This window comes from Salarias fasciatus, chromosome 9, assembly GCF_902148845.1.
Source record: "Salarias fasciatus chromosome 9, fSalaFa1.1, whole genome shotgun sequence".
Taxonomy (NCBI): Eukaryota; Metazoa; Chordata; class Actinopteri; order Blenniiformes; family Blenniidae; genus Salarias; species Salarias fasciatus.
In genome coordinates, this window is record NC_043753.1 from 2,612,945 (window position 1) to 2,639,235 (window position 26,291).

General features: G+C 48.0%; 1 protein-coding gene across 1 annotated transcript; it reads left to right on the top strand.

The window, feature by feature from the left end:
- The first annotated feature begins 2,979 nt into the window (after window positions 1-2,979).
- stk17a (serine/threonine kinase 17a) lies at window positions 2,980-23,101 on the top strand. Its single transcript, XM_030099713.1, has 7 exons — window positions 2,980-3,578; window positions 12,944-13,156; window positions 19,534-19,681; window positions 19,786-19,912; window positions 19,991-20,039; window positions 20,364-20,534; window positions 21,334-23,101. Exons 1-7 carry the CDS (start codon window positions 3,388-3,390, stop codon window positions 21,695-21,697), a joined length of 1,263 nt encoding a protein of 420 aa, XP_029955573.1. The 5' UTR covers window positions 2,980-3,387; the 3' UTR covers window positions 21,698-23,101.
- Window positions 23,102-26,291: the final 3,190 nt, after the last annotated feature.

Genomic DNA, 26,291 nt, shown 5'->3' on the forward strand with positions numbered 1-26,291 from the left:
AGTGGTTAGCTTGTCATTAGCTTCCTGTTAGCTCTCTGGAGACCTGGACCCAGTTCTGATTTCCTGCTCACAAGTAATCAATATCAGATCTGATCTGTGACGATGTGAAAATTCCAAATGGGAGAAGTATCTGATGTCTTCCGAAACAACCGTCGTCTGAACGGCCAAGTCGCCTGGATTCACCGCCGGAGTCGTTGACACGAGACTGACGTCATTTTTTTCTAAATTGTGTCTCTTCTGTTGAAGCTACTTGAAAATGGATTTTTAACGAGCATCAAGACCCGCAGGGTGAACGAGGTTAATTTTCAGTCCGGCACGAGGTTGGTTCACTGGTTGGATTCTGGGTTTCCAGCCTCACTAGGCTCACTTTGACAACGCGGTTGGTTCGGTCACTGAGGATTTGGTTTAAATGGAGTCTGAAACGTCTCCGCTGAGGTCAGATCATCGCCGTCGCCTCCACTCCCTCCAGGACAATGCTGTGATTTTCGTTGCGCTCCCTCCACATGGCTCTTCTGTTTTTCTACGATCTTTTCTAAGGTGATTTCTACGGTGTCCTGAATCTCGGCGGCGGAATCCCGCCGCTCCTGGAATGTTCCGTTGGCTGTTTTCTGTTTTTTTTTAACGAAGCTCGTCGCTCGCGGAGTTTGCCTTCACATCGGAAGCCTTTTGTGTTTTGATACGTTGGCCGGCGCCACATCTGGCTCGCCCCCCCTCATCTCACCGCCTCTCCTCCGTCACGCCACTGTTGTCCACCTCGCATGTTTCCAGCCAGCGTCCCACGCTGACGCTGCTTCTTCTTCAGTTTGTCACAATGTGTAGAAATAAGAGTTTTGTATGTAACACAGAGGGATTATTGAAAGGGAGGGGCCGGTTTGTTGAATATATGATGTAGATGTTATTTATTATGGGGAGAGAATGACACAGAACACTGCTTCAGCTTCAAATATAAGTATGTTAATTTAAACGAAAAATCTTTAAATAAGCCGTTGGAGAATAAAGGACAATGAGGCGTGAGCAGAAAGAGAAGGTGACTGATTCAGTGTGAAACATGTCGGAGGTCACATTGGAGCATGCCTTTTTTATTTATGTGTGAGTGAGTGCGTGCGCGCGCGCGTGTGTGTGTGCGTGTGTGTGATGTGTGTGTGTGTGTGTGTGTCTCTACTGTAAATGTACAGCTCTGATCTGACTGAGAACGGGTTTCTGAACACTCAGGCTGTGCAGTCGCTCCATCTCATCATCCTGCTGTCTGTGGATCTCAATAAAAACAGATCATTTTGTAACGATGCCGCCTCGCCGAATGTCTGTTGGAGAAACACACACACACACACACACGCACACACACACACACGCACACTGCTTTCAACCACAAGCTTAGATCCATCTCCAGTCTCTTCCGCCTGTCAATATATTCTTGTCATTGATCAAAACACTGAGCCTCAAACATTTGCTGATCATAACTGGCAGCTGCCACATTTCTTCCTGGTAAATTGACGGCAGTGACAGAACACATTCTTAAAAGCTTCACATTAGTGATTCTTTTGTGGGATTTTTAGGATTTTTTTTTGTGCTTTTACCACAAATGCTATGCATTCAGTATACTGTCAATTCTGTAAATTCTGAGACCCATTTCAGGGAAATAGGTCCTGAAGTTCAATGTGGTAACAAGAAGTCAGAAATTCAGTGAGGAATTTCACCTATTAAAGTCTAATCCTTTAATTTAAAGGTGCTGTAGGCAGGATTTTGCTAGTCAGTGCTAATTTTTCTGTGTTTTCTTTGGATTAAATGTTAGAGTATCCATTGATAATCCTTTAGGAGTGTAGCATAATTGCACTACCGCAAGGGTGCAGTGTTTCCATCTGTCTCTGTTCTGAGCTGAAAAGGAATCTCGACAGCTCCAGGTATCTTTGACAAATCAGAAAAGCCCATGAGGCTCTAACCGTGATTGGTCGAGGGGCGTTCGTCACACGTTCTTGTGGGAGGGGCTTAACTTGCGTAAGGGCGTGATGTCAGAGAAAACAAGACAGGATTGGCTGTGTTGGGTTTCAAATCGCCATCTTAGATGGGTCAAATCGCCATCTTGCTTAGGTAACCCTAAGCAAGATGGCGGAGATGCGGAATCCTGCCTACAGCACCTTTAATGATCCCTTTAAGATTGACTCCAATATTTAAATCATTAATATGGTGAGTATTACTGCTGTTTTTGTAAAGTCACAATTTAAGAGGCAACAAAAGTTTTAAAGTTTTAATGGGTTAATAATAATGCTTTCATATTCAATGCGTGTGTTTATTGTAAGCCTAACTCCGCTCTAAAATGACCATGTAAACGCCTGAAAACTTTGTTCGGAATTGAGTTTGAATCCGAATAGATCGGCTGGAAGCGGAAGTAAAATGTAAATTAGATCCGACTTTGCTCCAGTCGTTCTGCGCATGCTCCGCAATAATGACGCAATATTTCAAGCGCAACCCGCGCTTTGACTCATTCAGAGACGATTTATTTAACTGGAGCTTTAGAAGAAGTTGATATAATGAAAAGAGCGGGTGGACGGGAGTAGAACAACGTGTGGACATTTTCAAAGTTGAAGCATAAAAGCTAATCGAGAAAGAAAAATAAAAACGTTGTTTACTTCCGGGAGACTTACGTCACGGCCGCCCCCTGTCCAATCAGAACGCTTCACAGACCCTGGCATAAGAGGAATTAATCATTTATTTTTTCCATGTAAACACGAAGCTCATGGATATAATTCTGAATTACTGAATTCGCCGTAAACCAATTAAAATAAATTAAAAAACTCCCTGTTACCAGCTCACTGTTAAAACCCGTTTGAATGCCAGAGGGGGGGGTCAACTTCACTGCTAAGCCCGCCCATTGGCTGGCAGGCCTGTCAATCATGCGGCGTCGCCATGGTAACACAAAGCCGAGGTCCGCTGCTGTGAGCCCGCGAGCAGCCGGCAGACAGGCGGAAGGGAGCCGAGAGAGGAAGGACTCAGAGACGGAGGAGAGCCGGGAGAGAAGCGGAGGAGGACCGGGACAGAGCAGCCGAGAGCCGGGACAAAGCAGCGGACCTCCGGGAGTAGAGCATTGGCGGACAGGCAGCGAAGCACCGGGCAGAGGGAGGGAAGTGTCCGGCTGACCGGGTGCAGAGCGCCCGGACTCAGGAGGCAGGGGTCCGGCTGACAGGGAGCGGAGCTCCGGGAAAGAGGGAGGGGAGCCCGGGGAGACAGGCAGAGGAGCCCCGGCTGATCCCCCCCAACATGAGCAGCCCCCCCGCGATGCTTCCCTCTCGTTCCAGCGTTTAGCCCGGGACCGTGAGACCTCAGCCGCCACTCGGATGCTCTCTGCCTCCCTGGAGGTATTTTAGCAGTTTTTTCTCAAAGTTTCTGACCACCATGATCCCCGAGTGTCCCCGCAGCGGGGAGCCGCGGAGCCGGACCCGCTTCCAGCGCAGCCCGGCGGCGGATCCCGGCCAGACCCGGTCAGCCCGGGGACCCGGAGGACTGCTGTCCGAAATCCAGACCCCGATCCGGACCGAACCGTTCACCGACCACTACACCATCATCCCCGGCAGGGAGCTCGGCAGGTAAGGCGAGCCGTCCCGGTGCTTCACACCTGAATTTAAACTGAACAACTTCACTTATTCTTGCATTTCATGTCTCATTTCTGTTCATTAATATTCCCCAAAAATAGAAAAATTATTTTTTGAAATGTTTTCCAGAGTTCAGTCTGTGTGCAGAGCGGGGATCTAACCCACAACCTTCCACTGCAAAGAATTGACACCATTTGTCACATTTCCCTTGAAAATACTCAAACTTTGAACTTGCATTGTGTGAATGAGATTTTCATTTTGTAGTTTTTTGCAGTATGTGCATCATGCACGTTGACAACAAGACGATTCAAGTAAAAAGCTCTGACTACTGTAGTGATGAGTCTAGAAATCCATTTATTTTTTCAGATTTATGGTGAATAACTGTCACTTTTATCGGAGAAAAAGAAGAGATGTGACCCACATTATTATTGTGGAGCTTTTGGTGTGTTGTGGAGGCGAATTATGTTTTATACCACGTTAATTCAGCATTTTGAGGTTATATTTTCATCATGATGTGACTTGCAAAGAAGCAACAATTAGTCTAGCTGTGTATACATGTTTTTGCTCTTGTGTGTGTGTGTATGTGTGTGGGTACACACTCGGTCAGCTGATCGATGCTGTAAGATCAGAGAGGGGCTGCAGATTAATGAAACCTTTCAAGTTGTTCTGAGGCGGCTAAGCTCAGTCACAATGTCAGGTCATGCATCGCAAGGACAAACACACACACACACACACACACACACACACACACACACACACACACACACACAGAGTTACAGCGTAGCCACTGTTATTCATCACCAACATTTATGATCACTCTCTCAAGTCTGAATCTATTTAAATGTTTAAATTCTAACATGTCTGTGTGGTTCATTGTAATAATCGACACATTTTTAAAGGGAAAAGTCACTTTTTTGAATCCACACTCTTAAATTGTGTCCTGTCGGCACTCTGACAGTGATCCCATAAACAGATCCATTCTACAGTCAGTGATGTTTCCTTTCTTGCTCCATATGTCCGATCAGACGAGGCCGACTGCGCCACATCGAGCTTTACGTCATTTTTTTCAACATCAAGGCTCCGTTTTACACAGAAGCAGCAGAAAACCTGAGAACAGTGTAGTTAGCATGCCGGGCCACATGTTGGCGCTGTTGGATGTTTCTGTCATGAAACCACACAACAAACGGTGAAGCTGGTTTGCTGCTCCATCTGTAGAAGAACTATTTCCTTACGTTTCCACCACCTTCAGACGGAGATGGAACGTTTTCAAAACGTTTCATTGTTAGTGACTCCGAGCAGCCATGAATGGACGGCGAAAATACGACTGAAGTTTTCCATTTTCTCTTGATTTGTTGTGTGAACTGGGCTGCCATCACAGCTGGAAACAGCTGGACAGAAGTCAGAAGACAATCAAGAAATGAACAACTTCAGGCTTCAGCTTCAGCCAGCTGCTGGCTAAACTGTGTCCCAGAAGAGAAAGAACACTGTTATTTTGAAATTCGACCCCCAAAGCTCAAAGACCAGAGCTCGGTTGATGCTTGGTCAAAATAAAAGACCACGATTTGAAGAAACGGAGCAGCTCTTCGGTTCTCGGATGTTTCAACCCATGGTGGGCCGGATCGAGCGCTGGATCCGGTCCACGTCTGAGCCGATCCCAGCTGGTTCCGTTGTGTTCCGTGTTCCCGGTGGGGTCGTCGTTCCGCTGCCTGACGTCGAGGAACCGGCACATGAAGGCCTTTAGCCGCAGTGCTGCTGTTTACTCAGCTCCTGACTCTCGTCCAGCTTTCCGGTTGAGCCTCCTGAACCGGGTTCAGGAATTCCATTCACGCCCCCCCCTTCCAGATTAGCGCTGCTAAAGCGGCCTTTGTCTGAACGTCCGCGGCTCCACGCTCCTGTTGTGACTGTGATTCCTGCACCTCCAGATGAAAACGAAAAGCAGGGGGTTGCGGGTGGAATTCCCAGCTGACCACGAAGTGCCCTTCTGCGCAGAGCGGAGCGCGATCGGCCGGACCGTCCCGGACGGAGACGCCTCCGGGACCGTTTGGCATCCCAGCATTCCTCAGGAGTTACTCTGAAAATGTGAACACCAGGTTCAAACCGGTCACCGTCCTGCAGGTGCTGGAAACGACCCTCTTGCCTCGCTTTAACCGGCCGCTGTGCTCGTTCACTGACCCCTCGGTCCTGAAAGGTCCACAGCTGTTCAGAATGAGCTGTTGATGAAGCTGTCGGCCTATCAGATGAGAGAAAACATGACTCCAAACCCAGCAGCGGCGGCCGCTCTTCACGTGCCGGTATCGGGGGAAGCTGCTGACGGGGGGGTTTAAGGTAATACCCTCCGTGGTCTCTGAGCGGTGGGAGTCCCAGATGGCCCAGGGCCAAGCTCCTTTACTCTCAGTGGTGAATTCCATCTGGTTAAGACCCAAAGCCAGCGCCGGACATGGACCCTCGCTCATTAGCCCCGATGGTCCCGTAGTGATCGAACATTCAGAGGAAGCGATCGGAGCGATCAGTCGCCCCCGTTGCCATGGCTACCCCTCGTGTTTTCTGGGTTTACCTGCTTCCACAGATTGTTATAATGGAGCCGAGCCAAAGCCTGATGGGGATTAAGTGTCCGGGATCAGGGGATCTGAGGCAGCTGTAGCCCACCTGCTGAAAGCTCATTGTCTTAAAGTTTCTGGTTTTGGTTGTTGGAAAGATAATTAATCTCAAGTTAACCAAATGCAGTGGAAGCACCTCGCGCGGCCGCTGCCAGTGATTAATCCTGAAAAAAGCCTTCTGGGTGTTTTCCCAGTTCGTGAACCAGGCCGAGTGACTGGAAGGCTACAATCTGATCAATTCTCCCTCCTCCACCGGGTCGGAGGTCACCCAGCCTCTGTGTTCAGGGCTCCTCCACTGAGGATCGACCGGGTGGTTCCGACATGTCGGCGTTTGGCCTGGAGCCAGTGAAGATCTTTATTCCCTTAAGAGCGTCCAGCGCTGGCTGACGGTCTGGCACCGAGCCCTGCCGCGAGACGGCACGCCGCCTCAACCAGGGGCTCGCCGTACAGAAACAACCTGCTGCGGAGAGAAGACCGTCTGTAGGAACAGTGTTTTTATTACGGTACGTTAGCTTTCAGGAAGTCACTGCTGCTGTCCAGAGGTCATTCAAGGTGAGGATGAAGAACCCCCAACGTCTGCATCGCTTCATAGACTGAAGGAGAGATCATCAGTGATTCTCATGAGATGTTCAAGGACAGGTCTGAGCATTGGTCATTTCTGTTCTCAAAACGCTCCCCGTCCAGCCCGCAGTGATTATTGCATTGAGTCTGGAAAACTATTGTTTGAATTGTTAGAATTTCTTTAATGCAAACTGACATTCGAGGGTATTTCAAATGGCAGTTTGCTTTCAATTTAGCTTCAGGTCATCAGGAGGAAGGTTAAAGGAGGAGATAATGCTGAAACACTTCTTTGAACGGGTAAAACCTGTTGAAGACTTTGTTTTTTTTTGTGACGATTTTCAGGGTAAATATTGAGCTTGGTGTCAGAAGTAGTGTGTCCAGTTCAAACCCGTTCAAGTTTTAGCTCTGTAAACACTTCCTCCACCCTAACTGGGTCATGTTTGTCCCAAATGCTGTCATTTCCACTGTGTCACTGCACTTCCTTACACCGGTTTGGTCCGTGGCGCCTGGCTTTGGGATAATTACTTAGGTCTGTTCATTGATCTTAGGCATTCTCCAGCATGTAACCACTGTAGGTCAGTGTCTAGGACCATGAATGGACTTTGAAAAATGTCTAAACTGTTGGTATATTTTGGTTTTTGTGAGATGTCAGGTGGCTATGAGCTGTGTCGTCTTCTCCGGGCAGGAAAACGTCTGCAGCGTGTCAATATTTACAGGATTATTTCAGGCCCTCGTGTCTGTGCTGCGACGCGTTGAAGTCTTCACTCGGTAAACATGCTCATCGTAACCAGGCCACGTTTGTTCTTCTGAGACCTGCTGCAGCTCCTCAAACCCGTCCTTTCCAGAGCGGCTTCACTTCAGTTCTGAACAGGCCTCACAGTTATTCCAAGTGCTAAACGTTAGCTTGATCCACTGACATGACAGTGCTGCTTGGAGGGAATGAAAACGAGAGCTTCCACAGTGGAAATTTTTGAAAACAATACTTTCTGGAAACACAGTTACAGCACAATGTACCTGACAACCGTAGTAAACAGTTCTACTGCACACGCTCAGTAGATGGACGGTAGTAACGAAGGCGGCCTCCAGAGTGTTACGACTCCCAGTCCAGATTCTAGTGATAGATAGAAAGATATCTTTAGTTTCATTCTAACAATTACAGCAAATTTTAAAAGTGTCAGATGATCTTTTTATCTTGCATAAAATCTACTGAAAGCACTCCAGGTAGCTTCCAGCCGATAACCGTTCAGACCAGGAAGCACAACCGGCTGATCGTTTTAGGAAGCTGACTTTGATCTCTCCACTCCGCAACCAAAACAAAACCCTGGAACACATTCACATAACTTCCTCGCAGTCTAATCTAATGCTCTTTTTTAACAATTTTAACGACTTAAAGTTCTGTGAAATCCACTACAAACGCTATAAAATCCTCTGAAGGTACTATAAAATCCACTGAAACGCTCCAAAAGCCAGTAAAGGTGCTCGAAAATCCACAAAAAAAACTATAGAATCCATTAAAAACAGGATAAAAATGTTTAAAACACGAAACAGAAGAAGAAAAACTCAAGCTGACACCATCTTCCGCATTCAGTCCATTATAGTGGAGTCACCAGGAACAACGTCATCTGTCCTAGCGTCCGGTTTTCTGACTAACAGCAGCGCCCACTAGTGGCCCAACATGAAAAACAACATTGTTTTAATCATGTTGCCTTTTAAACCCAAAACTTTTCCGCACCACAGATACAAAAGCGTTGTGTTTTTACTGAGCCTGACACTCGGAGGGATCAGTGAATCAGAGAACCCCCCCCCCCCCCCCCCCAGCAGGGCGTCCTCCTGGCTGAGTCTACCGGTACGAACGGCGGCGAGGAGCCGTTGTTCCTGTCCCACGGGGCCGTGCGGGCCTCGCCCGCCAGCCGGCTCTCATCGCACAAAGCCGCTGGGCCGTTAGAGGGCGGAGCCTGTGAACGAGGCCGCTGGCTCTGGAAATGTGCTGACGGGGCTTCAGAGGGGGCTGGCGGCGGCCCGGCGGCTCTCTGAAGCCCAGACTCCCAAACCAAACAGGGCCGCCGGGGTTTCCAGGGCTCCGCGAGGCTCCCGGCTGCCTCCGCCGTCGCTCTGAGGCTCCGGGTTCCTTCTTTAACGTCTGTTTGGTTCCTCTGAACTCGGGTGACCTGCCTCTGCATGCTCTCGTCTCGGTGCAGCAAATTAATTAGGACAGAAATGTTGAGAGGAGAAATCAATTTGACCAGCGTGACCCGATGGTACGGCGTCACTGCATTATCGCTGCGGTGCATCTTTCTGTCGGATACCGAGAAACTCGCCACTCAGGCGTTTCTGTGCAGGACGCCGAGCCTCGGAGGTTCAGGGACTCCGAATGTTGCCGATCATCACACTTTTTGACGTTTGGCTCCGGATCCTGACGAGACGCCGGGACACGTTCAGCGTTCGGCTGACGTCCGCAGACAAGCTGGACTTTCTCTTTCTGACCGCGGCGTTTGGATCAAGAACTACGTCCTTCAGAGGGCGAATTAAAGATTCAAAGTCAAATTCATTGTTCATTATTGTTGATTCTGCTGTATATAAAAGGCACAGCTGAATTGAAACATTGGCCCGCTGGCGGTGTAGATCTATACCACCCCAACTTTAAAATATAGAATGCAGACAAACTATGTCACCCAAAATAGACTGAAAATATGAGAAAGACAGAACAGGCTTCTGTCTTTAACCACCTCTGGTCGCCATGGTAACCCGCTGTGTTTCCTGGCGTTACGCTCCGTCATGCGGAGGACGTCTCCGCCGTCGTTCTTCTGCACAAACAGGCTTGTTGACCCGAGGCGCAGAACGTCCTCCACCCAGAGCAGAGCGGCTCAGCTGAGGACAAAGATGGACTGTATCTCAAAGTTTTTCAATTTTGGACGTGTGAATGGAGGGATTCTGAACGGGGAGGAGGAGGAAGTCTGATTGTGAGCGGATAATCCCTGAATGAAATGGACAAGTGGACTGAGATTAACAGTCTCCCCTCATTGAGAACATGAGAGAAACAATTATTAAAAATGTTAAGTAGTTTGAGTTCAGTCTGAGTCTTCGCTGAACGCCACCGCTCGCTGCGTCCTGCAAAACACCTGCGAAGGAAACCGTAACGTGGCCACGAATCGAAGAACTGAGGAGCTGACAGGATGTAGAGGAAATGCCTGAGACTCAATGTGTTGGACAGAAGGAACCGGAGCAGGAGAAAGACTGAAGCTGCAGCAGACGTTCAGCACGCTGAAACCTTTTGAAGACAATATTTTCACGCCAGGCAAACCAGTGAATCAGCTCTTCACTGTTTTATCACATCTACCTTTGTTTGAGTTAAAATAAACACAGAAATGTGTAAATACTGTTCTGTGGTTGAAGTTGTGGCTCTAATATCGATGCTAAAGGTGTCGGATATTTGGCCCAAAGCCGTCCGGATCGTCCATCTGGCCTCTGGGCGACTTCAGACTGGATCAGCTCAGAGAGAGAGGATGAAGTGCAGGTTTCCGATAAAAGTGACAGCTGTTCCCCATTGACCCACTCCGGATGGCTCGTTCAGATGTCTCTATCTGGGGTTTTAAAGCAGATTCTACAGGAAGTGTGTTTCACAGTTCTGCCCCTTTGGTCTAAATCTAATGAAAATCCAGAGTTGTTGCTATTTCTGAGTTATGAGGCTGTAAATGCTACGATCCCATTGTTCTTCTTTTCTTTTCTCTAACTCCAGTGCACAAGAATCTCCTGAAAACATGGCAGATCTTGGACTTTAGTTTTTAGCGGATGTATTGATTCGTATGGGTGGAAATTTTTTTTAATTTTACTTTGTAACTCTATTGATTTTTTTAAATAATGAAGTAGTAGTAGTAGTAGTTGATATCAGGAGAACTCATCAGAACTCAGATTGTTTTTCATAATGAAGTTCAGTTATAAAAAACCTTGTTGACCTTCTAAACAGACGCTCTGTGCGTCTGTGGCTCACGGCGGCGGCGGCCTCATGACTCTCACATGGAGCCTGCTGAGAACGACGCGTCCCCGTCCCCGTTTCATCCCCAGCAGGCTCGCCAGGCTTCCTCGTCTCCACACAGGCTCGGTCTTTGTGTCCTCTGATGTGGCTCAGAACCTGAGGTTTGATCAGAAACCTGGCCGTACGGGTCCGATCCGCTCAGAACACAAACCACCACTGAGGTTCCCTCTGCGGGACGAAAATCCTCCCCTCTCGGTCTGTGGTCGTTGAACAGCTCGTTCAGCCTGATGAGAATCGCATCCTGAGATCCTCGTGTCAGATCAGCTGCGACTTTTCACTCAGTTCAGCAACAGTAGAGACCAGAAGGAAAAACTGAGAAATTATAGGTTTGTGGTGAAAGAGAGATGGCCTTTACATCATGCCAGACATCCTGGATCATTTCTGACATATTTAAATAAATTTAAATGCTAAACCAGTGGAAATCCAGATCAACATAAACCTGCTCACACCCAGACTCTGCTCAAATGACCATCAGAAACCAAACCAGCCCTGAGTCCAGGCCTAATGGAGGGCAGACCACTTGACGACCCAACCACCAAAAAACACCACAAAATTATAAATAAACCATCAAAATCATTTGAAAACTGCTCAGACTCAAAATGTGATGAAACTTAGCCATAAACAAATTCCGAGTCTAAATACACCTGAAACCAACCCAAACCTGAATCCGGGTCAAAACAAGCCACAGATATGGGTAGAAAGAGCTAAATTCAGGGATAAATCAACATTATCAAAGATTTAACAAAAAACAAACTCAAAGTACCGCAAAGCACAACTCTGGTCAAAAAAGAAAATCAGCCAGAAACGCATTCAAGGTCTGATGAAAACATGAAAACAACTTGACCCAGATAGAAATCAATCAAGCCAGTCAGAAACCAGCTCGAACCAGCCTGAGCCAGTCAGAAACCAGCTCAAACCAGCCTGAGCCAGTCAGAAACCAGCCTGAACCAGTCATAAACCATCAGCCAAACCAGCCTGAACCAGTCAGAAACCAGCTCAAACCAGCCAAACTAGCCTGAACCAGTCAGAAACCAGCTCAAACCAGCCTGAGCCAGTCAGAAACCAGGCTGAACCAGTCAAAAACCATCAGCCAAACCAGCCTGAGCCAGTCAGAAACCAGCTCAAACCAGTTAGAGACCAGCCTGAACCAGTCAGAAACCAGCAAAACCAATAAGAATCCCATCAGAAACCAGTCAGTAACCAGTTTGAACCAGGTAGAAATCAGCTTAGTACAAGTAGAAGCCAGAAATGCATCCAAAGCCCGATGAAAACCAGTTCCAACCAGTTAGAAACCAGCTCCTACCAGCCTGAACCAGTCAGAGACCAGCCTGAACCAGATGGAAACCAGCTTGAACCCAGACAAAAAACAAGTCGGGAACCAGTTCAGAACAAAGACAAACCAGGGCAGGAACCGGCTCAAACCAGGTCAGAACAGCCAGAAATATCAAATCGTGTCATAAACATCCAGAACCCAGTTAGACTGACCCAAACCAGTCAGTGTGTTGGAAATCAGCCCAAAGCCAGTAATGCTTACTGTTTTTTTTTTTGTTTGTTTTTTTACTTTTGCAAAAAAAAAAGAAATCATCATCATGCACTAAAAATAGGACCAAAAAAACCCTCCTAAAAATGTGTGTTCTTAATCTGTTCATGTGATGAGAGCAGAGGGTGAATCTGCATCCTGCTCTCATTTCAGATCCTCGTCAGAATATATCATTGCAGTGTTGTATTGTTGGCGCTCAGCGTCTGTCCCAGTTATTTAAAGAGTGTGTGTTCATCGTCCATCAGACTCCCGCCGTGCCGCTCATGGTCAGAACGCCAGAGCTCTATGTGAAATGTAACCAATAGCGCTGATGGATCGGCCTTCACGGCCACACTCGCTTCCTGAACAGCAGGATGGAGTTCAGATGGAGATCAGCCCTGGTCAGGCCGCCGCTGATTATTGGAGCATCGACGGTCGGACGCCGGCCTGTCATCTCCATCAGCAGGCGCACTTCACGCCATCTCCCCGGGGCGACGTGCACGTGAGCGCACGCCCGCTCCACATGAGACCCGGGAAACTGGGTCAGTTCAGAATGAAGGAGAGCTGCTCCAGAACCAGCAGCCCCGGAGAGTCTGAAGGCAGGTCTGGAAAAGTTCCTCACACCGTTCTCGCTGCTCTCGTCCTCCAGGGGGAAGTTCGCCGTGGTCAGGAAGTGCGTGGAGAAGCTGACGGGCCACGAGTTCGCCGCCAAGTTCATGAGGAAGCGGCGGAAAGGGCAGGACTGCCGGACGGAGATCATCCACGAGATCGCCGTGCTGGAGCTGGCCACGGCCAGCGCCCGGGTGGTCAACCTGCACCGGGTCTACGAGATGGCGTCCGAGATGGTGCTGGTCCTGGAGTTGTGAGTAGATCAGTCGAAACTCCTTTGTTCTAAAGACACTGTAACGAACGGTTCGTCCCTACAGTCCAGTTTCTTTATGAACACCGTTAAAACAGGAGCAGCGTTCACACTTGTATTCTTCGGAGAAGACGGTTTGTTTTTATTGTTTGGAAGCGATGACTTGCTTCCTCCCTCGCCGTTCGGGACCAGCTGATCCCAGCGCCGAGCTGGAAAACTGATCCAATTAGCGTCCGCTTGTGAATAACGGTGGCAAACGCCGTGACATTCCCCAAGGTGAAACGTGAAGGGGGGCGAAGAGCCGCAGCTCCAGGCCCGGCCTTAATGCTCCAGCTAGCAGGGGCTATGCCAGCAATGTGCCCCGCTTGTTTTCTGATGAACACACACACACACACACACACACACACACACACACACACACACACACACACACTCGGATTGGGTTTCCTGTGTCCGATGTGGCTTTTGGCCGAGAGGCGAAGCCGACACACTGACAGCAGTGAGATCTGTTAAATCCATCAGTAATACTGAATAAAGACCAACTGGGGCACTGCTCATTTTCACCACAATGCACACACGCACGCACACACACACACACACACACACACACACACACACACACACACACACACACACGTGATGGATGGTGTTGACTACAGTAGCTGCACCAGTTGTCGATGAGCTCACTCCGCTGGTCATGAGTGAGCCATGTTTGACCTGATTCCCACACACACACACACACACACACACACACACACACACTCAGATTGTATTGACACATTGTGGATCATCTGTCACTGATGGATTTGTGGTTTAGTGTTCTGTTCTCACTTCCTCGTTTGGAACAGGAGAAAAACGTGACTCGGTCTGGTTCGTCTCTTTTAACAGGAATCCTGAGTGTGTGTTTTTTTTTTTCTTTTTGCGTTGCGTAAAAACTGATCTTTGTGTTTCTAGAGCACAAGACAAAAACTAATGCAAAAATAAAGAAACATGCCAGTAATGGGAGAGCCGAAACATTTCCATTGATGGAAGGAGCCGGAGGCTTCATGAGACAGAGGAAGAGCGCTTTTAGTTTAATTAACATCATCGTTTAGTTTGAGGTTTCTGTCCAAACAGGCATTTTCGTGGTTTTGATCTCAGATTAAATGTGTCTGGAGACAAGAAACATGATGATTATCTGAAATGAGTAACAGGCTGCGTTCATGACGTTTCATGTTTAACTCCAGTTTTATGACACTTCTTTGTTTTTTGCAGCCGTTTTTAGACGTTTTCTTTTGTTATTTCAACCATTTTATATATTCTGTCTAATTTATCATCATGGTTTTAGCTATGTTCACAATTTTAGCCTCTTAACTTTGACCTTTTCCAGCTGGTTATAGTGAGTTAAGAACTTTTTGCTGTTATTTTCTGTTATTTTTCTGGAGTAGTTTCTGCTATTTTGTTTGTTTTTGTCAGTTTACACAGATTTACTCCTTTGTAGCCTGGAGATTAAAACCATTTCTTTAATAAAAAAAAAAAAAAAAGAATATATATATTTTTTTCTTTCCAGTTTCATCTTATCCACTGAAACGTGTCAAACGTGTGTTTATAAAACCTTCTTTTTGATCATACTGTTATCTCAATACTGAAGACGATCGCCTGTTCACCCCATCACTGTGCGGCCATATTTCTGTGTGTGTGTGTGTGTGTGTGTGTGTGTGTGTGTGTGTGTGTGTGTGTGTGTGTGTGTGTGTGTGTGTGTGTGTGTGTGTGTGTGTGTGTGTGTGTGTGTGTGTGCCCTCGTCACTGTGTTTTCCGGGATTCGGCACCGTCGGCAGCACCTGCCACACAATGCAATCTGTCCTGATAAGGAGATCTCATTAATGCTCTGCCCCCCCCCAGCCCCTAATCCCAATCCGGTCGTTGTCTATGCAGCATATAATCCCAGAGTGAGGATGAGGATGGTCCACCGAGAGCGCAGGGAGAATTTGAAGGGAAGAGTCTTCCTCTTAATATCTTCAATCAGCGCTAATGAACGAGCGCCAGAGGGAAGAAAAGCTCATGTGAGATCCATTCATTCCATCCACCCCCCCTCCCCCACCACCCCCACCACCCCCACCCCTCCAGGCCCTTTTATACCTCCCTCTGTTTTTAATGTTGCAGGGAAATAGAGCAGAATGCGTCCATTCTCTCCGGCGAGGTCGACAGTCTTGGCTTCTTCTTCCGTCTTTCATCCGTCCGGCAGCTGACGGATATTTCGGGCAGTGGGGCAAACGGTGGCGGAGGAGGGCAGGAGGGTGGAGGGGCAGATATCCCTCCACAGAGAGATATTCATGGTGCGATGGGCGGAGGGGGGCAGGAGGGGGGGCGGTGTAGAATGGACGCGGCCTCCAGCTGGCCGAGCTCCAGCCCGGAGTTCATTATGTCAGCCGAGCCGCACGTGACCGGTGGAAGCATGGCCGCCGCCGCCGCCGCTGCTGGGCCGCGGGGAGCAGAGAGGCCGGGTCCGCCCGTCAATTAATATTCACACTCGAACTGGACACGTCCTCTTATCGAACCGAGTCCCGCTGAGCTGGAAACACTCCGAACGCCGTGGAACTGGAACTCAAACGCAGCTTTCACCACACTCAGCCCGATTTTCACCAAATCCAATGAAACCGGAGCCGTAAAACGCGTTTAAAGTTTAACATGAGGCGAACGCCGCTTCTGAAGTTTCAGATGTACAGTAGACAGGTTATTCTGGTAAACATTTCATGACATTTCCTGCTGATTTTCTACCTGATTTTAGTGATTTCATCCTTCTGTTCATGCATTTCTCAGACGATTCTGATGTTATAGAACTGAATTTGTACTGCTCTGTCTGTGTTTTACTGCCACAGTGTTAACATCGATTAAACAGTCAGCCAAACTCTTTTCAGAGCCAGGAAAACGAGCAGCCTTGCTCCTGGAAAAGATGAAAATTCTTGTTATTCATCTAAATATCCCAATCACACACGGAGTCCTGTTAGAACTGGCTGGATATACAGATGAATATGGATAAACTAATCTAGACAGAACTGCCACTGTGGCTAGCTTCAACACGTACTGCCTGAACTAGCGCGTATGCTAACGCTAGCGCCTATGAGACAAATTCACACATAACTTATTTAGTAGTTTCCAGCATTAATATGTACAAGAGCAAAACTCTACTTACAGGAAGGAGTTCCAGAGCCCGACGGCCACTGGAAGTTTGATCTCTTTTCTTCACAGTTCTCTAGAGAACTGTTCAGTACTCTAGAGTCCTGGTCCCGGTCCACCATCTAATCCAAACACTGGAGAAAATCACTGACACCAAACATCCAGCTCCTATAAAGAGACGTTCCCTTCAGACCCGCGGTATCGACTCTGTGCTCTTGAATTTTTCAGTAGAGGTGTCGTCCATTTCTAATTCATGAAGCCGGGATCAAACTGCAGCCGACTCTGGGAACATTTCTACCCTTCAAAGCGAAGCTAAGCTGCTCTCAATCTGTAAGATTCTTTTGTGGTTTTGAGGAAAACAACATGTTCTGTCCATGAAAGGAGAATCGTCGACTGTAAAGTGAGTCTGTTGAGGAATGTTCCTTTAGCTTTAGAGAGCCACCGAGGCCCCGTTTCTGCCACGACGTCTCCAGTGGAAATGCTTCGTTTTTGCCTTTTCGATCCAGTAAAGTTTCATGTTTATGAGACATGTTTATGAGGGAGAAACACTGCATTTTCAACCGTTTTCATTACGATGGAGCCTGACTGAAAGTGTCGTTTTTGCCTATTCATACAATGACAGAGCCAGAGTGGTTCCAGAAAGTGACATTTTACACAATCACAGAGCCCAAAGCTTTTCAAAAAGTGACGTTTTCACCTGTTTATATGACGACAGAGTCCGAGTGTTTCCATAAAGTGTCGTTTTCACCCATTCACACTGAAACAGAGCCCGAGTGTTTCCAGAAAGTGTCTTTTTGACCTGTTTACTCTGTCAGTGTCGTTTTCAGCCGCTCTGATGACTGTTGCTGCGTAAACAGACCCTCAAAATTCCCCGAATTCACCTGAAATCACTCATTCAGTTAAAACTGGGTTTGACCCTCCACTGTGTGACACACAGTTCTAAACCGATCCTCGGGGTCACGTTTGGCCTGGGCTCAGTTTCCTGCCCGCCGCTCCGTCGCTCAGCTGAAGCGCTGATGTCAGGCCGCAGACATGTGGACTAATGCGGATCCATTCTCGGCACCAGGATGTGGGAAAGTCCAGCCACACATGAATACATGATGAGTGAGGGACAAACCGCCAGCCCCTCACTCGACCCCATCGGTCCGTCTGTCACTGTCACGCACGGCGATCCGCACCGTTTCCACGGAGACGACGGCTTCCTGCTCCTGCCGGTCCAGGACCGCTGGGCGCTCACGTCCAGCCTGTTGCTGTGTTGATGTTTACCAAGTGGATTATATAGGTCAGCTAGCGTGTTGAAAACATGTCATCCGAGCTGGAGCGTGACCTCCGCTGATCAAAGCCCGATCGATCCTTTCCCACAGCGCCGCTCTGGCACCGGTTCCATTAATTGCATTAGCATCTCGCCAATCAGCGGCTGAAGCGACCCCTCGCTCGGCTTCAAAGCGGCGGCCGGGCTGCAGGGCGGCACGCTCCGGTTTGGAGTCACTCTAATGGAGGCTTTGTGTCTTCTGGCTGAGGTGACCCACTTACCGAAGCTCCAACGTTCCCTCTAGAACCAGCGGGATCGTCCCGAACCTCTTTCAAAATAAAACCAGCAGGGAACCAAATCCTGACTCCTCAATCTTAATGCTGCACATTTTAGCCCAACTTGAGGTTCCTGCCTGCGTCACTCATGAAAAGGTTCCTGGAGACTCAAACTGCTTCACCTGAGGAAGTTTCCCTCCATCGGCCTGAAGCAGCTTTTGGGCGGCTTCCCTCTGTCTTTTCACACACTGCTAACTCTCAGCACCAGCAGTCATCTGAGGTAAATTGGCCGTATCAGGTTTAGTTTCACGGTCGAATTGATCTGATCTGAATCTAATCCATCATGGTGTCAAGTTTGGACCGACCCGGCAGCACGACCGGCACATTAGGAAGTGCTTAGTGGTTGTTTTCTGTGTGTTTCCACCAGATTAGTTTGTGTCTGATCCTCTGAGGAATGGATATTCATTCCAACTGTTGGTGCACGTGCAGGAAGCAGCGGTGTGGCCAGGTGTGTGTGTGTGTTTGTGCAATGCGGCCAATCGTTTTCCACCATGACCTAAATATTATTCTGATAAAATGGGAGGCTTTAGAGCCGTTTTCCTGGCTCATATCCTCCTGTTGACGCCCAGTCAGTAACGCTCTGTGTGAGACTGAAGGTCTCAGCCTTACTTCAGGGAACCGGGTTTGTTTTTCATTCACTTCTGTTTATTTACCTGTTTTTAAAGGGTGCGACCTCCAGCTAGACCTCGATCCTTCCATCTGAGGACTCTGCTCTCCGGTGAAAATAATATTCAATAACCTTCATTATCAACCTCATAAAGGCAGACATTGAGCCCACAGGTCTGGTACAGCTGGTATTGATAATCACCCTCCTGACGGGATCAGCAGAGACAGATCGACCCGATCGGTGATCGATCGGCTCTTCTCAGGAGGCGTGTGAGGAAACTCCACCTGACTGAGCTGATGGTGCAGTAGAGAAGCTGTTAAACTGAAGCGGGAGCATCACACAGCGCCCAATATCTGGGAGTTTGAGTCCTGTGGGAATCACTTTGGCCTCTGCGCTGTCTCCCTACTTCTCATTCTCCTCAGTGGAGTCTGAGCAGCTTCCTTCTCACCTTGAGAAGTGAAATTGAGCCTCTTCTTCCTCCTCTTCCTCCTCCTCCTCCTCCTGTGAGATAAAGCCTACTTCAGGGCCCCCTGAGGGACTCCCGGTCTATTCCTGACTGGCCTCTGTCTCCCGCCGCCGCCCCTCCTCACGGCTGATCTCAGGTCAGAGGAAATGAAGCCGAAGCCGGGCGGCGGCCGGAGTCCTTCCCGCGGCCGAGCCGCACAGTCGCGACCCTGTTTCCTGACGTGAAGAGAGAGACGTCGGTCAGAACGCCACAGACGGCCTCATTCAGGCCAGGATCCTAATTAGTTCACTATATTTGGCAGAGCTCTGCTATTTCTGCTCGACAGTTTTTTTTCCCTCCGCGAACCGGGAACCCGGTCCTGAGAGCCGGTGCAGTTTGGGTTTTGGACCGGGAACCCGGTGCAGTTTGCTGCTCTGGCTTCCTCCAGTCTAAACAGAACCGGGTCTGACGGGTCTGACGGGTCTGACGGGTCTGACGGGTCTGACGGGTCTCCCGGGTCTCCCGGGTCTCCCGGGTCTGACGGGTCTGACGGGTCTGACGGGTCTGGTGTTTCTGTCCTCTCAGCGCCGCCGGAGGAGAGATCTTCAACCAGTGTGTGTCGGAGCGGGACGACGAGGCCTTCACCGAGGAGGACGTGAAGAGGCTCATGAGGCAGATCCTGGAGGGGGTCACCTTCCTGCACCGCCACAACGTGGTCCACCTGGACCTCAAGGTCAGAACGCTACAGTCCAGCTGGAAGTTCAGCCGATCGCAGGGTCGCTGGTCCGTCAGTCGTCCGTCCTCCTGAACCAGAACCTCCTGGTTTTGTCCCTCCAGCCTCAGAACATCCTGCTGACCAGCAGCTCGCCGCTGGGCGACATCAAGATCGTGGACTTCGGCCTGTCCAGGATGGTGAGCAGCCACCAGGAGCTCCGGGAGATCATGGGGACCCCGGAGTACGTGGGTGAGTCTCGGCTCCGCCCCCTCCTCCGCCCTCCCGCCGCAGAGCGCTAACCCTCGGCCTTTGCGCTCTGCCCCGCAGCTCCAGAGATCCTGAACTACGAGCCCATCAGCACGGCGACCGACATGTGGTGAGAAACGTCTCGATCTGGTCGATCTGCTCGTCTTTAAACGGCCGACGGACTTTCTTCAGCTCGGCGGCCTTAAAGCGCTTCACTCCCTCAATCTCATCCGCTCATTCACACACCGCAGGAGCTGAGAATCGAACCGTCAACCTCAGATTGTCCTGCATTTCCTTCATCTGTCTCCATTCAGGCTCCAGTTTCTCAGGATGCTCTGCTGCCCCCTGCTGGCAGCAGCGCTGAACTGTGTGCAGTGTGAATAATGACTGGTTTCAGACCAGGAGCCTCTCAGCTAAGCTAAGCTAAGCTAACCTGTGCCCTGTGGCGCTGCAGGAGCATCGGCGTGTTGGCCTACGTCATGCTGACCGGCGTCTCACCCTTCCTGGGCGACGACAAGCAGGAGACCTTCCTGAACATCTCGCAGCTCAACGTGAGCTACGGCGAGGAGGAGCTGGACCGCGCCGCCGTCGCCTTCATCCAGACGCTGCTGCGCAAACAGCCACAGTCAGTCCACACACTGCACACACACTTCAACCACTGACTGTATGTAAAAGATGGTTGACGGCCCCCACAGCGCTCTGAAATCCTGTCTTGAAGCTTCCAGGAGGACAAATGAATGAACAAAACGAAGCTCACGAGCTTTACGACACTTCCTGGTGTGTCATTAACTACTAAAAGGAATGGTGAACGTCCTAAAATAGCTGACAAGGTGCGTTCAGCTAAAAGTTCTTCAATGGCTAAAACTGCTAAAATGGTCAAAGCTGCTATAAAACAACAGATAAAGATTAAACTGCTAAAATAGCTAAAACTCTTCAAAAAAGGCTACATGAGGAAAAACTAAATGGCTATAAAGACATGTGGCAAAACCGCTCAAATGTCTGTGATGGCTAAAGCTCTCTGAACGGTAAAAATGAGAATAGCGGCTGAAACTCTGAAGTCAGCTAGAACAGATTAAAACGCTCCAACGGCTAAAACGGCTCAAACCGTTATGATGGCTGAAACTCCTGAAGCACCTAAAACAGCAAAAACTGCTGAACCTGCTCTTTAAAATGGCTGTAAAGAAATAGTTCAGTGTTTAAATTGTAGTTAGTAAGGATAAAACTGCTAGCAATAGCAAAACAAGAAAATGATACAGATTGCTAACATGGCTAACGTGGCTAAATGGATTAAATCACTCAGTACATTCATGAAATGTTCTTTAACTGTAGTTTTTTAATTTGATGAATACATTTTAATTAATGCAAAAAGTTTTTACACTGTATAATGTGTGCGTGTGCGTGTGTGTGTGTGTGTGTGTGTGTAGCGAGCGTGCCACAGCGGAGCAGTGTCTGCAACACGCCTGGCTTCAGCCGTCCCTGCAGGAGGAGCAGGAGGAAGAGCAGGAGGAGGAGGAGGAGGAGGAGGAGGAGGAGGAGGCGTCCAGCAGCAGCAGCCCCGAATCTCCCAGCAGCACCGGCACTCCGGAGCAGGAGGACGAGGAGCAGGGCGGGGCGGGGAGCCTGGTGACGGAGGAGCTGATCGTCATGGCGACCTACGCTCTGGGTCAGTGCCGCTCCTCCTCCGAGAAGGAGGCGCTGGCGGCCGAGCAGAAGGCCGTCTCCAAACGCTTCAAGTTCGAGGAGCCGTTCAGCTCCCTGCAGGAGGTCCCCGGAGAGTTCATCTACTGACACACACACACACACACACACACACACACACACACACACACACACCACACACACACACACACACACACACACACACACACAGCTAGTGTCACAATAAGAAGAATAAACTCCTCCGTAACAAGCTCTTAGTGTTGATTCACACTCTGTGGAACTCTCCGGATCCTTTATTTATGAGCAGATAGATCATTCACACACACACACACACACACACACACACACACACACACACACACACACACACACACACACACCCCGCTCTGCTCTGGTTGAGTTTAGTGTGCGAGTTAAAGCTCATTCTGCAGATTTTTTTTGTATTTTTAGCTCTGAGTCGATTCTTTCTGCCCTGTTTGTGAAGGAAGTGCTGCGCCGCGTCGCCCCCTGCTGGAGGCGTCGCTCCTCGCCGCGTCGCCCCCTGCTGGAGGCGTCACGTCTCGCGCTCTAGTCTTTCTCCTTTCGCCCCACGTGTTCAAGTCAAAACGCTAAACTTCGCTTGCGTTCCGGGTGTCCGCTCACATGACGACGGGGCTCGGAGCCACCCAAGAAGGAACTTTTGTTACTCCGTCTCCATGGAAGCGGAGGGAAATGCAACGTTTGAAGAAAAAAAAGTAACAACACGTGAAACATCTCAGAAACGAAGCATTTTCTCTTGAAGCGTGTTCACAGTCCATGTGCTCGGCGGATCGCGGGGGGATTTCCTGCATTGATTACTAATCATCTCCGGCTCGCTCTGCGTTCTGTTTGTTTTTCTTTGAACGATCGATCCGGCGTCGATCCTTCTCTGGTCCCTCAGATCCAAACCCTCACAGACAGAAAGATCCAGATGTTTCCTGAACTGAAAACATTTCAGCTTTTCATTCTTTTCTCTCTGTTTTAAATTTAACCTGTTATGGTTGTTTTTTTATTTGGTGGATTTCTGATCCGTTTGGTGGCCGCTGTAGATTCTCGCTTTATTTTAACAAGAAAAGTATTTTAAAGAAGTTTCCCATATATATATATATATATTTTTTTTTTTTTCTGTAAGAAATGATGAAAACAAATAAATTCAGGTGGAAAAGAAAATTCTTCTGGGAAAATTCACATTTTCAGGTACTAAAAGTAACCGAGTTTCGGGGATCTTGGACTCAGCAGCAACAGAGGATGCTGGTGTCAAACTACAACCACCTGGTGCTGCAGATCTAGCTTTGACCAATCAGAAGGAAGTGAAGTGAGCCGTTCTGCATCCCTCCAGCTGATCCTCCTTCCCTTCAGCTGTGAACCGTCTCCTCTGTGAAGCAGTGATGTGAGGAGTCCATGACTGAATCTCCCCAGAGTGGCGCCACCCAGTGGTGGGAGCTGGGAAGATATTCCAGATTACTGAGCCTCATCTGAGCCTGATTCGTTGTCTCGCTGCCACATTCAGCTCGTTTCCTCCTCAGAACTCTGTTCATGAATGTTCTGTGTTGTAAATAAAGAAGTGAAACCTGCTTCAAGTCGCTCCGAGCTTCATTTTTTAACAGTTTATCTCCGTTACAATCTGACTTCTCTCTTCAGGCTCAGCAGTTTTCTGGACTCTCAATTATCAGAGCATCTGTACTTAAAAGGTAAGAATTGAAAAATAAATCTTACTACCTTTAATTTTTAAAAACTTACCTGTTTATTTTTGATTAAAAAAATCTACTTTAAGAATGTTAAAAATTACAACATTGTTCTTCTCATTCATATCAGGTTAATTTCAATCAATTTTGTGTTCAGATTTTCTTCTGAATCTTTGAAAACCGTAAAGACACTCTCCTTTAATGTAACTTTTCTCCAAAAAAATACTAATTTGATAAAGAGATTTTAGTTTGTGGTCATTCTTACTGAAGGAGTCATGGATTTGACCACCTGACAGATTTAATCTCCCATTTTCCAGATTAACTCTTTAGTGTGTTTCTGTTTGGAATGCAGAATTTAATCACCTTCAAAAACTCCAGAAATAAGGAAAAATTGTATTCGGGAATTTTTAAATAAGATAAAAACTCACTGAAATCTAAATTATTTATGAATTTGTCTTTTAAATATCAAGGAGTTATTTTTCTATGTGACACCAGAAAACCTGGAAGTTCTTTGTTTGAAATGGCAGCATGCAGCAGAGTGTGTGTGCAGCAGAGTGTGTGTGGTGGTGTTTTCTGGCCATTTAAGTTATTTGCAGATATATAAATGAGAAGAAGATGAGCCAGTGATACGAGGTGTTTCTGAAGGATGAATCACTGAAGCCTTTTTCCACCGTTTGAATTCATTGGCTCAGTTAGCTTAGCATTAGCATCTGGGTTTGCTCCCCTTCGCTCTACATTTCAAACCAAGAAGAAGAAAAATGTCTTCTGGCTTCTCCAGTGTTCCTCCAAAATCTGTGACTGTAGGGGGCGACAGTGAGTGATATGAAGTATCTGACTCCTGAATTCATCAGTTAAATCTTTGTTTATCATCTTATTGACTGAGTTTCAGGAGTAATACTGAACAGAAAGAATGACTACTCGCGATATCCTGTAGGAAACTAACTTTACACTATTTATATCATGTAGAACATGCATTTATTTCATGATGTTTTCAGGTCATCAGTATTTGATCGACTGGAACATTGTCTGCTGATGTTCTGTCGTCAAAATGTGTTTAATCGACCATTTTTAAAGTCTTGCTCAACACATTTTCCCAGATGCACTGGAATTCAACATGACCAGTTTATTAGATGTGTGTGACTGTACTGTAGCTGCAGTCAGTGGGTGTAGACATTTGATTGTTGTCAGCGGCAGGTGTCGGGTTCTCCTGTCAAACGGTGATGCTGGTGTCCAGAGGTGAGTTCAGGGAGGACAGAATCCTCACGTAGAGCAGAAGGCAACAGCGCCATTCAGCTGGATCTTCAGTATGAATCCAGGTGAAAGGCGGAGCCTCACCATCATTCTCACTGTCTGGTTTTTTAACAGGAGGAGTCAGGAAAGTTCCCACAGGGAGAACCGGCTGGTGGCGGCCAGGTGTTCGCAGAGACGTGCTCTTCCTGTCACTGAGAAGCAGATTTCACCATGAGGTGGACTGTTCTCCCACTAACAGGGATCGTCCTGAGACAGGTTGGTTTTACCCTGCTGATGATGTGTCACTATATTAATAATGATCACATTTACCTTAAGTGCTTGATAATTAAATAAAATATGATGCACTTGATTGTGTTTTGTAAAAAAGAAAAGAAAAAAGAAAACAGAGTTGCTTTTAAACCAATAAACCACTTTTAAACCATTGTTGCCAACTCCTCCCACAGGAACGTTCTGAATGACATCATCTAATCTGCATAGCTGCTCATTTGCATATCTAGGTCAAATTAGATGATGACATCATTTAAAACCGATACATTGTTGCAACTTCTCAGTCAGGAAAGTTCTGAATGACAGCAGAGAGAAGCAACCGGATTGGTGTTCCAGAGGCGGGGGCAGCTGCCGAGAAGGCTCTGTCACGCTTGGTTTTGAGCCTGGCTTTAGGGACAACCAACTGCAGCTGGTCAGCTGACCTCAGGTCTCTGGTCGGCGAGTCGGGCTGCAACATATCGGGCAGGTATGTTTGCAAGGAGTGCAAACACTTAGAAGTGATCAACAAGACTTTAAATTCCACTTGAAAGCAGACAGGCAGCCAATGTAAAGTGCACAGCACAGGGCTGATGTGCTCCTGCTACTTTGTTCTAGTCAGGAGATGGGCTGCAGCATTTTGTACGCTCTGCAGGCGCTGCAGGGCGCCCTGGTCCAGCCCTGGTCCAGCCCTGGTCCAGCCCTGGTCCAGCCCTGGTCCAGCCCTGGTCCAGCCCTGGTCCAGTCCTGGTCCAGCCCTGGTCCAGCCCTGGTCCAGCCCTGGTCCAGCCCAACATACAAAGCATTACAATAGTCCAAACGAGAAGTTATAAAAGCATGGCTCACTCTTTCAAAATCAGCCAGAGGAAGATAAGATCTGATTTTGGCCAGAGTCCTCAAATGGAAGAAGCCTTGATGACAGAACTAATGTTTGTCAAATTTAAACAATGGGTCGACCAAACGGACGGCAGAGGGAGGACAGAGGACCAATAACACTGTCATGTCCTTGCAGGGGGTTATTTGGACCAAACACTAAAATCTCAGTTTTATCCTTATTTAGGTTCAGAAAATGTGCACTCATCCATGTCTGAACATCGCTGAGAGTCCTGCAGTGTTTTTACTGCAGACTGACGGCCACTGGCAGGAACAGATAAATAGACCTGGATGTCGTCTGCAAAACAGTGAAAGCCGACTTTATGCTTTTTAAAGATAGAACCCAAAGGGAGCATGTACAGAGCGAACAGGACAGGCACTAGTATTGAACCCTGGGGGACGCCATAATTGAGGGGAGACACAGAGGATGAGCTACAGCTGTAGAGCTCAATGCAATAGTTACTTGCCTCGTATTACTTTTAGAATATTGTAAATCAGTTACTTTTTTGATAGAAGTAACTATAACTAGTTGTGACTTTTTAAAAGTAACTTGCCCAACACTGCTTGACAGGTATGTTAGAAGGAAATGTGTTTATTAAAGACAGATTATTGAATCAAGTTTTATTGATCCTGTTTAATATTGGAGGAGTCAA

What these genes read in the sequence shown, in the direction of transcription:
- stk17a (XM_030099713.1), top strand. Translation starts at nt 3,388, where the DNA reads ATGATCCCCGAGTGTCCCCGCAGCGGGGAGCCGCGGAGCCGGACCCGC. An exon ending in CCCGGCAGGGAGCTCGGCAG is followed by an intron (nt 3,579 to 12,943) that starts GTAAGGCGAGCC and finishes CTCGTCCTCCAG; the next exon opens with GGGGAAGTTCGCCGTGGTCA. An exon ending in ATGGTGCTGGTCCTGGAGTT is followed by an intron (nt 13,157 to 19,533) that starts GTGAGTAGATCA and finishes CTGTCCTCTCAG; the next exon opens with CGCCGCCGGAGGAGAGATCT.